We start from the raw sequence: 18,400 nt of genomic DNA on the forward strand, positions 1-18,400 counted from the left end.
ACCCCCTGGAATCGAGAGCGTCAGGCAACGCAAGGTAATTCCCCTCCCCTTCCACTCCGGGATATCACACATGAACCAATAAATGTGGAATACACTGGAATACCCTACTCTGCCTGAGTGCCGAATGGGGTCCCGACAGTCAGGATCCCGACAGTCATTTACCCGACGTTGGGATCCCAACAGTCAAAACCCCGACACACGGTTGCCTGACGGCCACCGGCTATTCACCCTCATGGGGGCCACGACCCCATAGAGGGTGAATAGAATAGGTGTCGAGCATAGCGAGCCACCGTGCCCGCAGCATGGCGAGTGCAGCAAGCCCTCAAGGGGCTTTTTTTGCACTCATCATGCTGTCTGTGTCCGGCCAGTTGGGATCCCGACGTTGGGATAATGACTGTCAGGATCCCGACTGTCGGAACCCTATACCACACCCACTCTGCCTCTGTTGACCTTTCCTAAAGGATGGCTGGCACCTGCCTAAACTAGGACTTCGCCTTTAAATGCCACATTTGAAGGGGCAAATTAGGTCTGCCCTAACTCCACCGCTCCACCGCTGGGGTAAATATAAACAAATGGCGCAGACCTTTGCCCCTCTCTACTGGACACCCCCTGCATTCACTGGGAAGCTCGCCGGGAACATTAAGCACCAGATGGACCAAACTGACCAGACTGCTGGAAGCAGAACGCAAGAAACAGGTAACTGCAAGTTGTGAGCAAGAAGCTGAAGATGAAGCTATAACCAGCCTCAGTGTCTGGGTCTGCAGAGAATATCAAGGGAGCAAGAACCAATCAAGATTGCTGGAAAGGCACAGCCCTCCTGAAGCACAAATTACTGCAGCTGAGACCTAAGTTAACGTTCCTAATTATGTGACAGCCTTGTGCAGAACAGAGCTGCAATAGCACAGACTCACCACAGGAGGCCACCAGCGAGTCCCATACCAGAAACAGAATCTTGAAAAGCTCAGGGAAACTGCCATAAAAATAAAGCAGCTTGGCTTTCTGTCATAGAGGAGGAGGTGACAAAGCAGGCACTATTCTATGGGGCAGCCCAGCAAACTAATGAGCATGATCAGCGTGTTAAAAAGATATCGCCCTGCGATTTCCCGTCACTTAAGGCGGGAGATCGGGCATGATATAGCAACTGAATTCCCCCTATAGAGTTTTCAAAACTGAACAAGACAATAGTTAATATTTTTTCAGGATGTATCGTATTGTTTATAAGTTGGAAAAAGATAACTGTCACTTATTACTGATTGTTCTAGTTTTGCTACATTTAATTTGTCACCTTATACCTAAAGAGTTAACAATGTCAACCGCATGTCTTCCCCGTGTCATTGGGGCTAATTCGTCCCCGTCCCCTATGTTTTAGGGTTTGCACATGCGTAAAGTCCGTGAGCAAACAGCTTTGGTGGGTTTCACACTCACTGTGCCATTCGCTCAAGGAGGGGAGGGGAGGGGAGGGAAGGGTTGAGGGGCAGGGGGTGGCAGCAAGAAAACTTGTCACTTTCTCATCCCTTCCCTCACAACTTAATTCTCAATGCGTTACTTAGTATTTCTTAGGTAACGAGTATTTCCTCTGATTATAGTAAGACATAATGACACGCATAAGTGGTTTATGGAATGTGACTCCCTCTCCTGCCAATAGCCGTGATATTCTTATGTATCTTGGCAGTGTAGATGGTATTTGTCTTCACTCCACTTCAGTGTCCGACCTACAAATGCATAAATAGTCTTTAACCCTTTCAGGTCCAACGTCTAGTCAGGCTCAACAGCCCTAGCGCTAGTATCAGATCCAGTGGTGAGTCACTTTAAAATAAGAACATTAACACCGTTCACCATTCAGTGTAGACCAATTTCGAATAAAAATGAATAAAAAATGACAATTCATTTAAACATTTAAACCAGACTGTTTGAATTGCAAAATAAATAAAACAAATTGGACTTCAAAGGGTTAATGGCAGCTCACCCGTTCAGCTATAAGGGCCTGGCCATTACAGTCGCCGAGGTGTTCGCAGAGTGGGCTGGGTGGACAGAGGGCAGGGCGCATGAGGACACCCGGTGCTTTCTGGGTGTGTCCACAAAAAACGGTGGAAAAATTGTGGGCGTCATCATGTGAACGCAGGTGGATCGAAGTCTACGCGGGGCAAGCGCTTGACGTCACATGGTGTTAGCGCTCACCCTGTTCTTGGCCGTGTTCTTCGGAAATAAAAGTCAGCCTCACGGTTATTTACGATTTTTTGTCCGGAGTCCCCCAATGCGAATGGGTGTATACGCGAACACATCCATTCACATGCTGGTGGCATACCTCCCAACTTTGTGAATGCTGGAATAGGGACACTCGCGAGAAGGGGGCGTGGCATATGTAAATGAGGGCGCGGCTTATGCAAATTACCACACCCCCCCCCCCCCCCCCCCCCCCCCCCCCCGTTTTCAGTTGCGAATAGACATGCGCACAGCGTCTATTCTGTCTGGACACTGCCGGCCGCGGGAGGGACGCGGGAACGTCCCCAAAAATCGGGACATTCCTGCGTTTAGCGGGACAGTTGGGAGGTATGTGGTGGGGACCTATGTGCGTTGGCCAGGGGGGGCTGGGTGTCCGCTCACCTAGCTGGCAGCATTTACCCGCTCACTAAACAGCGAATGTACGCTGCTTATCGAGAGGTCCTGAATCAGGTCCTAAATCCAGAGGGGTCGCTATTTTGACTAAGTGCTCGCTCCCTCTATTTCGGTAGTACCTGCAGCTGCTGACCCAGACAATCGGGGTGTTATAGCTGAAGTGATTATAGGAGCAGATGTAGTGCAGACGACAGGTTTCATGTTAGTAGGATGATGTATATTCTGGATATTATTGTGCTATTACTGCTTACACTACATTACACTACATTGTAGTGTAATTTAGCAAAAGCTCCAGAAGCCATATTTGGTAAATGATATAGAGCTTACATCATTGTTGTTACAGCTATCGGAGAAGTACGGCTCAGTGTACAGTGTGCAGCTGGGAGAGGAGAAAGTGGTCGTCCTGACCGGGTATGAGACGGTGAAAGATGCCCTGGTAAACCACGCAGAGGAGTTCTCCGCCAGGGCCAAAGTGCCACTTTTCCAGGAGATAATGATGGGACATGGTATTATTATTATTATTATTATTATTAGCATGAATGGTTTCATGGTTGGCTTCATAGCACTGAGGTCTTAGGTTCCTTACCCCATAACTGTGTGGAGTTTGTATATTCTCCCCGTGCTTGCATGGGTTTCCTCTGGGTATCTCCGTTTCCTGCCACAATCCAAAAATATACTGGAAGGTAATTGGCTAATGACAACAATGAATCCTATAATGAATGTGTGCATGGCTGTGTACAAGTGGCAGGGAATTTATATTGTAAGCTCCATTGGTCTTATAATATAAACAGAGAGCGTGGTTAGAGGGTGGTTGTTGCTTCGGATAGAGGGGCATGGCCTAGCACTACAACCCCCTTTTTATCTTTTTTTGGGGGGCACTGGGCAGCCCTCGGCCTGCTACCTGCCCTTTCCCTTCCTCTTCCCTCCACTGAAGAGCAGCAGTGATCTCTGGCTCCCACCAACTGCCCCCTGTCTGCAAAACATTGCCACCCATGGGAGGGACAGCGGGGCAGTCACCAAATTGCTGTCCCGCTGTAATCGGCATAGTTGGAAGATATCATGATGCAGTGCAGAATAGGTGTGCGCTATTGCATTATATACATAACTGGTACTATATTTATTATTTTTATGTATTTATAATTATTATTAATCAGCATTGTAGTAGTAGTAGTATTACTTGTTTTTTTTTTTTTTACAGTTCTAGAAAGTGTATCTCAGATTTAATATCTAAAAGTGATTGTTCCTTGCACTCAGGACTTATATTTTCTCATGATGAAAACTGGAAAGTGATGAGACGCTTCACTCTTTCCACTCTCCGAGATTTCGGGATGGGGAAGGAAACGATTGAAAACAAAATTAATGATGAAAGTGATTTTTTAGTGAGAAGGATAAACACCTACAAAGGTCAGTGGCTGCTTTTGTTTTACTTTTGCACTTTGTTGAAATCTAAAATAAGCCCACGGCTACTGTACATTGTTCTACAGCAAGCACAAAATAGAGCTTGGTGTTCCATACAGATTACCATTGGTGCAGCTAACGTATTACACCGGGGCCCCCCTGAGGACTAAGGGGCCCACTGCTGCCACCCATTACTGTGTGGCATATTGTGAACAAGTTTGGAGTGGAGAAGGGGGGCCCAAATTATATTTTTGCACCTGGACTAACCACTCACATGTTCCTCCACTGGTTCCATACATGGGCGCCAACAGGTCAGTCACAGGATGGGGGTATAGCCTCTGGTAGGGAGTGTGACCATGCTCAGTGGGGGCCAATCCCAAGCCTGCCTAAATTAATAATAATGTTTAGTTATATACTGTAGTGCTATGCTCCAGAATGACCCAGAATGCACTACGGTAGCAGGAAAGAAACCTTTTTTACAGGGGAAGCAGCCATCTTGGGCGATCTACATGGGTTACACTGGGTTAGATAAGCAATGATCGGAAATATTATTACAGTTTGAGGGAGAGACACTTTTTGTGATCTGCTGTTTTTGTAGGTTACAAAAGCTGGGTTTGGGATCAGTATGATTTACCTACAACCGATATATCGACACTGTATTAACGGCATGGTGTAAAAACCTATGGTACAGTATATATCCCAACACATACATAATACCCATGGCACATGTTCTGTCTGAGAGATGTCTATTAGCCTTACATATATGGAGTAAAAATGATGACCTGATAAGCAATATCTAACAATAATATCTAATTAAAAGGGGTAGTATTTAACTACACCCAGCTAAAACTCCGATGATATTAATACCTTTAATATAGCACAGTGAATCACTGAAATAATGTGCATGCAATGATCAGAGGAAGGCACCGAGATCATTTTTTGTACCTCTGAGCATTATATCCATGTACATGGAATGACCAGAGGAGGGCGCCAAAAGATCACTCTTTGTGCTATTAAAGTTGTGACACATTTCAAAAAAATTGTGATACACTGTAACACTTTGCAATCATCTGCTTTGTGTAAAATGTTTACTAGCATTATACTATAAATTGAAACATTTTGACAACTAGCATATTGTCCTACAATAAGGACACGATACACCCTTTCCTTGCTGGCATTTGCAAGGATCAGGCATATAGTAAAGTGCTGCGGAATATGTATGCGCTATATAAGAAACTGTTAATAAATAAATAATAAAATAATTCAGCCACTAAAACCACATCAGAGTCATAACCACAGATTATGATTCAGTGGTCAATAAAATTCTTCTCCTTGGCTCTACTCAAAAGACATTTCTCTCAGACAGACATCTGTGTAATTTTAAACACTTCAATATTTTTTTTTCTTTCTTTAACACACATTGGGGGTTATTTTGGTTCACTCTTTCTGACAAATTCCTTCTTAGATGGACAAAACCATGTGCACTGCAGATGTTACTTGTGCAGAGAGAGTTAGATTTGTGTGGGTTATTTTGTTTCTCTGCAGGGTAAATAGTGGCTGCATTATTTTTACACTGCAATTTAGATTTCAGTTTCATCACACCCCAGCCAAATCTAACTCTCTCTGCGCATGTTACATCTGCCCCACCTGCAGTGCACATGGTTTTGTCCATCTAAGAAGGATTTTGTCAGAAAGAGTGAACTAGAATAAGGCCCTGAAAACTCACCTCTTCAGGCAAGCCTATCATATTTAAGTTCTACACTCATAACCCTCTGAGGCACTTATGTATTATATAGCTTCCCTTCTGGACTTGTAACTTGGTGGGACTGCTATGCTATTACTGGTGCCTGTCCTTGTGTTTCCCTCCTATATCCCTATAGATTGTAAGCTTGCAGCAGGGTCCTCCTACCTCCAAGTCTGTCTGTTGTTACCCAGTTTGTTTTATCACTGTCTACTATTGTAAAGCGCAACGGAATCTCCTGCGCTATATAAGAGACTGTAACGGAATCTCCTGCGCTATATAAGAAACTGTAAATAAATAAATAAATAAATAAGGCCCTATATGTATTTGTGTATCCGTTGTATGTGATTTTAACCTCTATTTTGCTGTTTACATCAATTCCCCAACTCTGATATAGGGAATATTAAAATCGATATTAATAAAAGTTACATTTTAAAATGATCAGTGCGTTCCTCCAAACAGTCCTTTTTCCTCTTTTTTTTTTTTGTAAAACGTACATACATACTGTAATACTGACAGTCAATATACAGATGGAGCAGCTCTCATTTGAGGAGGCTGTAGCAGCCCTCCACACCCCCGGCTCTGCTCCTCCCCCCTGGCTCTACCCCAGCCTGCCCTCGCTCCCTGCCTGTATCCCTGATGGTCAGGGAAGCCATTCCCCACCACCTTGCTGATGGGGACACGCGAGCAAGTGAGACGCTCATGAGTACCTCTCAGGCGGCTGCTCCATCTGTATCGACACGATCATATTAAATATCAACATACTGTAATGTGGAACATGTCAAAATACCGACACAGTTATAATCCTGAAAATTGATAGGTGTACTGTTTCTAAACACCGCCAATCACACCACCACAGGCCCCCTTCAGGTCTGACCAGCGACTGATGACATCCATACGTGTCTCGACATGGACACCGTATTAGCAAACTGCGTCCCCTCGCATGGCCAGCTTTGCGCGGCACCCAATTATTATGCCCAATGGGTTGGTAAAGTATGAACAAGTCGCTTTTCGAAAAATTATGTACACAAGTCGGTTGTCAGGATGTTGACTGCGTCGGCAATGCAAGGTATTCGGTATTATTTGTGTCATTATTTTGACTGTCGGCAATGTGTTGTGTCTGTGATTTTTTCCTGTCAGTGTTTTATTTGTCGGTACAGTATTTTGATGTTGTTGGTGTTTGGATTTTCATTGGTGTGGGTATATGTCGGTGTATTGTTCACCGGCATTTAGTTGTGGCGATTCCGTCAACCGCTATTCCTTCCGTCGTAACGACATACCACTGAATTATCCAGCTTCAGAGAGCACACACACACTACATTTATCCAATGCTGCTCTGCTAATCAGAGTAACGAGTGACAGGGGGAATCCCAACTGCCCCTTCCCCGACCACCACGGTACAGTAGGGAGGTATGCAAATCCAAAATGAATGTCTCCCAGCATCCCCAGCAGCTGTCTGCATCATAAACCCAGAAGTCAGGTGACCGTTGCTGATTACAAATGCCAGCTATTAATGGGAGAACTGTCCTTTGCGGAGGATGCAAAGTCACTGCGATGCATCCCGCCACTTACCTAAGTGTATGCATCCCCTGGCATGCATGGATTAGCGCAGCGCAGGGGGGGGGGAGGGGGCATTCAGTTGGACATAGGCAACCTAGCCAACTGGGGAAAACAGAAAGAGGACTGCCCTAGGGTAGTCCGAGGGCGCTGTCAGTGGGATGTATGTCAAGAGAAAGCTGCTAATTAAAGGGACTGAGTGGGTCCCTGAAAAAAGAGGATAAATGGAGAAATGAAGGAGCGCTTACCAATGAGGGATAATCAATGTAAAAAACATTTAATATGCATAGAACCATAAAAATGACATGTACAAAAACATATGAATAATAAAATGGGGAATGGTAATAAAAGACTCCCAAGGCCCTCTGTATGTGCCAACTGTATTTGATAGGATCCGCTCCTATTAATACCGTCTTGGTGATAAAGTCCCAAATGGAACAATGCAGTTCTTTGAACTAGGGGTACAAGTAGCTATCCACTGGATTCAATGAACACAATAGGAGATGGGTATAATTACCGCTGTATGTCCCTTTGGAGACTTGTATCCATATAGGACTGCTGTTACAAGCTGTAATCTCCGTTTGAAGGGAAGAGATGGATGAATCTGTTTCTCCTGTGTAAGAATCACGATGGTGTGGAGAGCAGGTGGAAGTGTCCCGAACGTGCAAATGCTCCAAAATCGGAGATGGATCCTTGAAAAAGCTGCCCCTAGAGGCAGTGAAACGCGTTGGGAGCTGCTTACTCTCAAGGCTCCTCACTGCCATCGCTACATTGTGCTCATCAGGATCCAACCAGCCGTCTCCATCTCCGATTTTGGAGCATTTGCACGTTCGGGACACTTCCACCTGCTCTCCACACCATCGTGATTCTATCAAATACAGTTGGCACATAGAGAGGGCCTTGGGAGTCTTTTATTACCATTCCCCATTTTATTATTCATATGTTTTTGTACATGTAATTTTTATGGTTCTATGCATATTAAATGTTTTTTACATTGATTATCCCTCAGTGGTAAGCGCTACTTCATTTCTCCATTTAACCTAGCCAACTGGTCTGAATCAGGCACATAGGCCCTTATTCAGATCTGATCGCAGTTCAAATTTGTTCTTCTATTACTCTCTAATGATTGTTACTATATGTATAAAAACCAATGAGGTGCTTTTAGCCAACAGGTGCACTATCTCTCTTAATTGAATCACTGGTATATAAACCCCCAACTGCACAGCAGCCTTACACCTTTGAAAAAGCTGTCCTTTGGTGACAGCGAAACGCGTCAGGAGCTGCTTCACTCTTCTGCCCCCAACTGCCACTTCCACGCAATTGCACTTCTTATTGGAATCCCAACCAGCCGCCATCATATTGGACCGTGATACACCACTTCAGTCTTCAGTGGACTCAGTAGCGCACGCAGGGGGGGTTTCCGAGTACCCAGAAACCCCCCCAGGAGTCTAAGGGCCCAAGGCTGAAAGCTGAGGGTCCCCTCTTTCCATGATTACAAGAATTTTTTAAATCGGACCTTGGGAACTGGAGATATCTGAGTTCAAAGAAGTGGTCCCCATCCAAGCCTTTTAATTGCTCTTCCCAGTCAGATATTTCAGGTTCTGTCTGAATTAGAGTTTATCTGAGGGTATATTCCAAAAGCTGGGACTCTACCCCTTTGATGGACACTAGTAGCTTGTCTCTACTGTTCCCAGAGCCAGAGATATAAGCCTTTCAGCAGCTGGTTACTGCTCCACCTCCACACACCTGGTACTGTATGTAGTTTTATATACTCGTGGGCAGATTGCTCTGCCTCCTGAACTCTGATCCCCTAGTCCCCAATACCATTTGGTAAGTGGGATTCTCTAGTTTTTAATTACATTAAAATCTAAGAAATCTGTATCTGGGAACTGGAGATATCTGCAGTCAAGCAAGCTGTCCTCCCACCAGAAAATTATGGATAATAAGCCCACTCCACTATACACCCCTCCTCTGCATATTAAACATCTTCTACCACCCTGGAAGTTATGTATCAGGGCCCCTTCATTCAGCCCAATACCCCCTTCCCCCACCTCATCTCCCACCATCTGTGCAGTAAAGGGGTAATTAGTGGAAATTACTGATCCAGGCCCTACATGCTGAGCGGTTGATATAATACTCCCTACTACCCGCGGGTCATCAAAGCTTCCCCCACCCCTGCTGCTGGAGGATTGGTAGGGGCCCCAATACATTGCTATGCCCAGGGGTCTGCACTGCTGTGGACTCCCCTGTATGTATATATATATATATATATATATATATATATATAAATATATGTGTGTGTGTGTGCATTTTATATATATATATTTTTTTTTATTATTATTATTTATATACATTTGGTCTATCTATAATACTTTAACTGACTCGTCATATACTGGGTCACCTAAGTGTCCATCCCCGTGCTTTGCTCCGCCCCTCTGGAAACCCCCTTCTGAAAATCCTGCGTTTGCCCCTGGACTCCTTCCCTAAAAAGTTCCATCAGCAAGGGATGACACAGCTATAATGCAATCCTGAAAGGATTAAAGATCTCCCAGAGGAACCCACCCATGGACTGTATCGGTAATTATAACCGCATCATTTGAAACACCCTATTGGGAAGTGTACTATCTTGTACCAATTGACTGGTCCTTTCCCCCCCCCCCCCCCATTGGCGGCACAAATAGGAGCGGATTCCACACCCCATTTCCAATACCATCATACCAGTGGCCCCCCGGGCAGTGAGTAATTGTTTTAAAAAAAGCAATTTTATTTATATATGAATTTATGATGTATGTGTACCATTAAATGTTATCTTTTTTAAAATTCCTCATTGGTTTCAGCGCTACCTTTTTCCATTTTTTTCCATTTTTTTCAAATTTTTTCTCAAATTGCCCAAAACCATGTGCACTGCAGGTGGGGCAGATGTTACATGTGCAGAGAGAGTTAGATTTGTGTGAGTTATTTTGTTTCTGTGCAGGGTAAATACTGGCTGCATTATTTTTACACTGCAATTTAGATTTCAGTTTCAACACACCCCACCCAAATCTAACTCTCTCTGCACATGTTGCATCTGCCCCACCTGCAGTGCACATGGTTTTGCCCATTTTGAGAACAAATTTGTACTGCGATCAGATCTGAATAAGGGCCATAATGCTCAGGTTATGGTAATACCAGATCATTACTCGTCTTCTAATTATGACACAATGTAAAGAGATCCAACAATGAAAAAGTGTGTTTATTGTTCAAACTATAACTGAAAATATTATATTATGAAGGTTTAAAGGAATCCATTTAAACTGATTAACTAATTATTTATGCCCCAGCCATTTCCTTGGTGTCTCTCTGTAATTGCAGGGAAGCCGTTTGAGAATACCATGATTATAAATGCGGCTGTTTCCAATATAATCGTGTCCATATTACTCAGCCATCGGTTTGATTACGACGATCCAACGCTCTTGAGGCTTTTGAAAATTACCAATGAAAATGCCAGATTGATTGGTAGCCCAATGGCCATGGTAAGTGCCTACAAGCAGGGCGGGCCAGATTAAGGGGGGGGGGGGCACAGGGGGTCAGTACCCCTGGGTCCCCTCTATCTAGGGCCCCCCTGTGGTTGGCATGTATTTTCAAAATATTTTTTTTTTTTACCTAAAGGTTTTGTGCATGGGAGTGGGGTAGTGCTGCAGCTTCACCTATCTGCTAATGTGACAATGATTAATGGTGCTGAGCATCGGGAGCCAAGGCACACTGACGGCACAAGTGTGCAGTGCATTACTGGGACTTGACTAAGTCCCATTAGACTTTGCACATGAGGTCAGAGGCTGAGAGTCTTGTGCTGAGCTCTGCTTGGTGGAGCCCATCATATGCTTCTCAGGCCCATGGAGGACAGCAGCAGCAGCGGGCTTGTCATGGGAGGATTTTTAATTAGAGGCAGTTCTGAGCTTGTCAGGGCTTATTTTATATATATATTTACGTTTATATTAATCCCCCCCGATGTTATCCATTGACCAAGTTTATATTGCCTTTACTCTGTTTTGACAGTGTAATATTCTCCCGTGTAGTTTACAGCCAGTAATGACAAGTACGAGTGCGCACCCCTGTCTAAAGTAGGGATGTGCACCGGACACTTTTCGGGGTTTTGGGTTTTGGGTTCTGATTACCTTGAGGTTTTGGGTTCTAATGGGTTTTGCCAAAACACCTCCTAAGTGTTTTGTGTTTGGATTTCTTGGGTTTTGGGTTCTGATTTTTTTGTTAAAAAAGCTTAAAAACTGCTAAAAACGCATAATTTGTTGTTTTTTTTGCTCCTACGCTATATTAACCTCAATAACATTAATTTCCACTCATTTCCAGTCAATTCTGAACAGCTCACACCTTACAATATTGTTTTTAGGGCAAAAGGTTGCACCGAGGCAGCTGGATAACTATGATAAGCCACACAAGTGTGCGGCACAAACACTAGACTGATATGGCACACTTAGCATCCCCTCTAGGCTGATACTGCACACCTAGAATTACCCCTGGACTGATGTGGCACAGGTAGCATCACCCCTGGACTGATACAGCACATTTAGCATCACCCCTGGACTGATATGGCACACTTAGCATCCCCCCTAGTCTGATACGGCTCACCTAGCATCACCCCTGGACTGATATGGCATGCTTAGCATCACCCCTGGACCAATGTTCCCTCTAATTTTACGAAGGCTGTGTGCGGCAAAAGATTTTGACTGTGCAACTTTTGAAGGAAATTTAAATTTTTGTGCGTCACTTATATATAACTGGAAAATGACGTTCAGCATTTGTGTTAACTTTACTTCAAATTGATATTAAACATTTAAACTTTCAAAACACAGCACACAATGTAGTTAATGGGTGAAACACACATTCATTGAGTCCACAACTGTAAAAAGGGACCACTGCTGCTTTGTGCGCTCTGTTGTAATGTCTGTGCGCATGCTCGTCGAGTTGTGTGAGCGCGCACGTGCGCACAGCGTAGAGGGAACACTGTCCTGGACTAAAACAGCACACTTGGCAGCACCCCATGAATTATACGGCAGACTTGGCTTACCCCAGGAATTATACGGCACAGATGGTGGCACCCCTGACCTGATACAGCACACATGGAATTATACGGCACAGATGGTGGCACCCCTGGACTGTTACGGCACACATGGCGGCAGGCATGGAATTATACGGCAGACAAATTCCTGCAGTATAAATAAAAATTTGTATTCTTTTAATTATAAAAAAGAGCAGCACACCTTACTTAGCAACACCCCATGAATTATACAGCACTCTTGGCTCACCCCTGGACTACAGCGCATTTAACAGCCCTTGCAGTAAAAAAAAAAACACCTTAATTTTATTTTCATTAAAAAAAAGGGCAGCTCCCCTGGTCTGATATGGGACATATGGGGCACACCTGGAATTATACGGCACACATGCGGGCACCCCAGGACTGATACAGGACACATGGGGGCACCCATGGAATTATATGGCACACATGCGGGCACCCCTGGACTGATACAGGACACATGGGGGCACCCATGGAATTATATGGCACACATGCGGGCACCCCTGGACTGATACAGCACACATGCGGGCACCCCTAGACTGATACGGGACACTGGGCAGAGCAGCTGGACTGATATGGCACACACAACACCCCTTGCAGATTAAAAAAAAAAAAAAAAACTTTTTTTATTTCAATTAAAAAATGGGGGCAGCTCCCCTGGACTGATACTGGGCAGCACAGCTGGACTAATTCGGGGCAACCCTGTAGTAAAAATAAAAAAATCAGAGATCCCTTTAGATGTCCCCCACAGTGGTCCCATATAACTCAGCCCCCTTTAGTAGTAGCCTTAGTAATGCCCCTTAGTAGCTGTTACCGGAATATCTTTCCCCCTCAGTAGATGTACAACAGTTCCTGCACATGTAGTTCCCCCTTAGTAAATGTATCTTTTGTTGCTTCCCGATATATATTTGTCCCCCTTAAGCAGCCCCCATAAATTTATAGCTTCTATTAGTTGTCCTCCACAGTGGTATTATTGTTATGTTATTATATTATGTCCCCCATAGCTTTTTTTGTGCGCACAGACAGCACGGACACATCCGTGCTGTCTGACTTCTACATGCCGAATGAAGATGGCTCCGGAGACGGATCTTATATAGAGATCCGAATCCGGCGCAGGGTGATGGCGTTTCACCCTCGTTTTGGACCCGGGAAGATGGCGGCGACCACCGAACTACCTGGATCCGGCCTCGGATCAGGTAAGTCCATGGGGGTTCGGATCTCTAGGATCCGAACCCGCTCATCTCTAGTCTAAAGTGACCCCGGGCCCCCCGAAGGCTTAATCCGGCCCTGCCTACAAGTCATGTGTTGTACACCCCTCATCCGCAATGTGGATTAGCAGCTCATATACACTTAATATTTGTTTAAATAAATGAACTTGCACACTCTTTTATGCAGTACGGTATGTGAGACATGGCTACACGTGATTCACACGCTGCCGCATTTAGCGATCTGTAGCAGATTGCACATGACTGGTGGGAAGCATCTCAAAATGTGACAAATCCGGATGGCATGGGCCGGACTGAGTAGCAACTGACTGGTAATTAAACGAGGCATTCCCATGTAAGAGATGGGTTGGGATCATTTGGTCTACAGCATGATGGGTCTAGCTCGACATGAAAAACAGTGAAAAACCCCATTTCGACCTTTTGACTGTTGACCTAGACACTGTCGAACTAATGACCTGTCGAACTAACGACCTGTCGAACTAATGACCTTTCGACCTAGAACCATGTCGACCTTTTCCCATGTCGACCTAGATCCATGTCGACCTAATGGTGTCAACCTAATGACTGTAGACCATCATGCTATAGACCAAACGACCGCATCCCGTAAGAGACATGCTATGTGTGTTGTGGGCACGTATCTAAACTTCTAAATTGCAGAACATGTCATTGTCAGTCATATCTTCTGCCCCTGGCATTGGGTAGGTATCAGTGCCAGTGATGGTAACTGTTGTGGCCAGGTGGCTGAGTCCTGTGTAATTGGTAATATTGATACAGATACAGGCATATAGTGGCAGATTTATCGACCTTGGTGAAGTGATAAAGTGACTTGTACTCTTGTACTTTATCACTGGCCAATCAGCTCCTAACAATCATTTTAAAGCCCAGTCTGTAACTTGACAGTTGGAGGAGCTAATTGGCCGGTGATAAAGTACCAGCCACTTTATCACTTCACCAACCTTAATAAATCTACCCCACAGACACACTGGATTTAAGAATGCTATAAGTGCCTCAGTTTATGACCTCATTCCATCAGAATCAGCTTTATTGGCCAGGTATAGTTGCGTATACTAGGAATTTGTTTTCGGTTTGCTGTGCAGCAGCCAGGTGGGTAACAAGTAAACAGCAGACAGTATAAACAATATAAACAGGTGGGGGAACATGTACAGTCATACAGAAAGTTATTCCGAGGGGACACCGTGTTGGATTATGTGCAAAGGGTTACGGCGCGACTATACAGTGAGGAGTTCATGAGTTAATGTGGCTTCTGGTGGACCTGGTGGGAATAGCTCTGTAGCGTCTTCCTGATGGCAGCAGATTAAAGCCATGGCCAGTATGTAGTTGGTCCTTGACTATCTTCATTGCCCACTTTTTTGCTCTGGACAGGTACAGGTCCTGGACAGAGGTCCATGCATATAGAATTGGACCCTTTGCCTTAAATCAGGCATGTCCAACGTTGGCCCTCCAGATGTTGTGAAACTACACATCCCAGCATGCTTTGCCACAGTTTTGCTATTAGAGAATGCTAAAACTATTGCAAAGCATGCTGGGATGTGTAGTTTCAAAACATCTAGAGGGCCAAAGTTGGACATGCCTGCCTTAAATGATACTGTGGGTGAAATGGAATAGGATGAGAGAATCAGAAAGTGAGAGATTTGGTAAGAAATCTCCAGGTTTTTTTTTTTTAAAGCGGCAATCATTTACACTTCAAAATCAAACTGGTTTTGCAGTGTAAATGATTGCCGCTTTAAAAAACCTTCAGATTTCTTCCCAAATCTCTCACTTTCTCAAACTCTCATCCTATTAAATGTACCCCTACATGTCGTTTACAAAATGCAGTGTCGCCCACCTTGACTATAGAAGGGGGATACCTCCCACAAGACCAAACTCTTCTATAGACAAAACTGGTCCTTCTCAAAGAATGCTCCACCCTGCACTGCTGTCCCCCACTCTGACATATGGTTTCCTCACATCCTTTTGACAATATATTTTCTTTTCAAAGTCCACAAAGCAGTAGTTACAGTATATAAAGTTTTCACTGCAAAATAGGCTTCATGTAGAAATGCGTTAGAGCCACATGGTTGGTTACCAAAGACTCACACTCACATTCCCTTACAGCACAAATATTAACTCACATGTACATAGAAGTGTTGATATTCCACTGATGACCATTTCAGTCCATGGAAGGTCCACATTGAAATAAACATTTAACATGAGTAACACCATCGTGGCACCTTAATTCTCCCTCTTTGCCACGGACCCATGGATTTTGATACATCTGTAAGGTGAGATAACAAATCTGTGAGGCTCAGTTGCGTAACACTAGGAGACAATGGAGTCATCTGCTGCAGGGCTCCTGCTCCCAAGGGGGCACCTCTCCTCTCCTGCCAGTTTGAATCAGTTATTAGAAAGCCATCTATATCGCTTCTTTGGCTGACTCCCCCTCCTAGCAGGACTATAGATGTCACACTCTGTTACATACTGTACATACATACACACATGCATACATACATTTATATAAAGTGGTGTGTGCGTGTGTGTGTGTGTGTGTGGGGGCAACAATAATTATCTTGCCTCCAGGCAACTGGGACGAACTTACGACACCGGTGAATCTGGAGGTACCAGAAAGGGGTTCATATAGCCAAACTTTCTCATGATGAATCAAGTACATATAGGGGGAGATTCAATCGCCGTCGAGCATCTCCCGTGGGGGAGATGCTCGACGGGCCCTATTCAATGCTGTCTTCCCCGACAGCATTGAACAGGGTTTCCTGTCAGAACGAGCCCGACATCTCTAGCTGTCGGGCTCGTTCTGCCGAGAACAGCCGGGAAGTGACGAGCTGCCGGCTGCAGCTCGTCACTTCCCGGCCGCAACTCACGGCCACGCCCCCTTCTCGCCGCTCGGCGGCCGGGACATTGAATCCCGACTGCCGAGCTCCAGGCGAGCTCACCGAGAATGGGACAGGGGCACGGCTGTCGCGCTAGCTCGACAGCCGTGCCCCTGACATTGAATACCCCCCATAATGTTAATGAAATCCGTGTGATTTTTTTTTTCTTTGACATGTTGCTTGTTTTCTACTGCTGGTGCTCTAACTTTTAGTTTTTTGCCTTTTCGATGTTTTATTTTTAATTGATCTTTGAAGCCGTGACTACTGCACAGTGTACATACCTTGTAATTTGTTTCTCTGTAAGCTGTACAACGCTTTTCCCTCTGTGATGAGCTGGTTTCCGGGAATTCAGAAAACAGTGGCTAAGAATAGAGATGAGATGCACAAATTCACGAGAGAGGTCTTCACCACCCAGAAGAAAAAGTTGGACGCCAATGACCAGAGGAATCTCATTGACAGATTCCTGGTGAGACAACAGGAGGTAATTCAGCGCTTACTGACCCTTATGATGTCATGTCAATATATCCCATATTCTGTACTGCCTTAAGAATAATCAGTTATAGCAGAAACATGGAATCCATCCAGTATAATACCTCCTGCACAGCATTGGTCTTTATATAGTATAATCTTTCTTTTTAACCCATTATTTGTTTTGGGGTCAATAATCGTAATTGTTAAAAGAAATATCTGTACTTATGTAGTATCTGGACGCCGGATTTTCTGATTGTATGCCTTACCTTAAGGCATACAATCAGATGCGATTCGACGCGATTTTCGGCAAAATCGCATCGAAACGCATCCGATATCGCATGCGATGCGATGCAATTTTGCATAGGATTCCATGTTAACAAGGTCCTGTTCATTTCCCCACTATCCAAGTGGGCATAGAGTTGATTTTATATAGCGTGGCGAGCGGACGCGGAAAACATTTTAAGTAATACGCGTCCCCTCGCGGGGCTTGCTGCGCTCGCCACGCTTTATAAAATCAACTCTATGCCCACTTGGATAGTGGAGAAATGAACAGGACTATGTTAACATTAAATCCTATGGAAAATCGCATCGCATCGCATGCGATATCGCATGCGATATCGCATGCGATGCGATTCGATGCGATTTTCCGACCCGATTTTAAAATCGGGCGTCCAGATACTACATAAGTACCAAAATTTCTATATAAGAATCCAACAAAAGACCAGAGTTTACTCATTGATATCAGTGATCTATATACTGTATGTGTATATATATATATACTAGGTGATTCATCGCGCCCTACGGGCGCTCTTCACACCGGCGTAAGGGGCTACGCCCCTTAATTTGGGAACATTTGTATTGTGAGAAATATGGTTAGAATTGTATGAAAGATGCCCTGTATTGCAGCTTCTGGCAGTGGGTGAGGGTCCAGCACAGGAGTACCGGACGGTGGCCCTGAGTCAGTGTCTCCTCCTACTGGGTGGGAGTTAGGGTGCATGAGAGCAGGAGGCTGGGCGGTAAAGCATGATAGGGGAATGTGGGCAACACAGGGTGAGCGGGTCTCCACTGGCGGAAGTTACGGGGCAGGAGAACAGGAGGCAGGGCAGTGTCCTCCCACATTGATGGCAAAAGTATTCAACATCGGCCATAAACCATCGATTATTAGAAAATCATTGATGGTCGATGGGCATCCCTAGAACTGGAGGAGGGTGGGGGACAGTATGCAGCTCCCGGCAGTGGGTGAGCGTCTCCTCCCACTGGGAGGGAGTGAGCGTGCATGAGAGCAGGAGGCTGTATAATAGTGGTATGTGGGCAAGACATTGATAAAAGTTGTGGCGCTGGTGCAGAGGGCAGTGGGGAAACCTGCAGTGCGGCAGCCAGGGCCGGATTTCCCACCTAGGGGCGGTACCTGCTTGTGGTGGTACAGGATCCCCCATTG

At 45.0% G+C, this 18,400-nt stretch overlaps 1 protein-coding gene across 1 annotated transcript in view; it reads left to right on the forward strand.

The window, feature by feature from the left end:
* The window catches only part of LOC146064815 (cytochrome P450 2K4-like), a 60,029-nt gene that overhangs the window by 7,008 nt on the left and 34,621 nt on the right, over positions 1-18,400 (forward strand). The window contains exons 3-6 of the mRNA XM_083178710.1: positions 2,960-3,122; positions 3,871-4,020; positions 10,664-10,824; positions 16,796-16,972. Coding sequence (XP_083034836.1) covers positions 2,960-3,122; positions 3,871-4,020; positions 10,664-10,824; positions 16,796-16,972 — 651 coding nt within the window. The remainder of the gene's footprint in view (positions 1-2,959; positions 3,123-3,870; positions 4,021-10,663; positions 10,825-16,795; positions 16,973-18,400) is intronic.

Source organism: Crinia signifera, chromosome 3, assembly GCF_055691185.1.
Source record: "Crinia signifera chromosome 3, ASM5569118v1, whole genome shotgun sequence".
Lineage (NCBI taxonomy): Eukaryota > Metazoa > Chordata > Amphibia > Anura > Myobatrachidae > Crinia > Crinia signifera.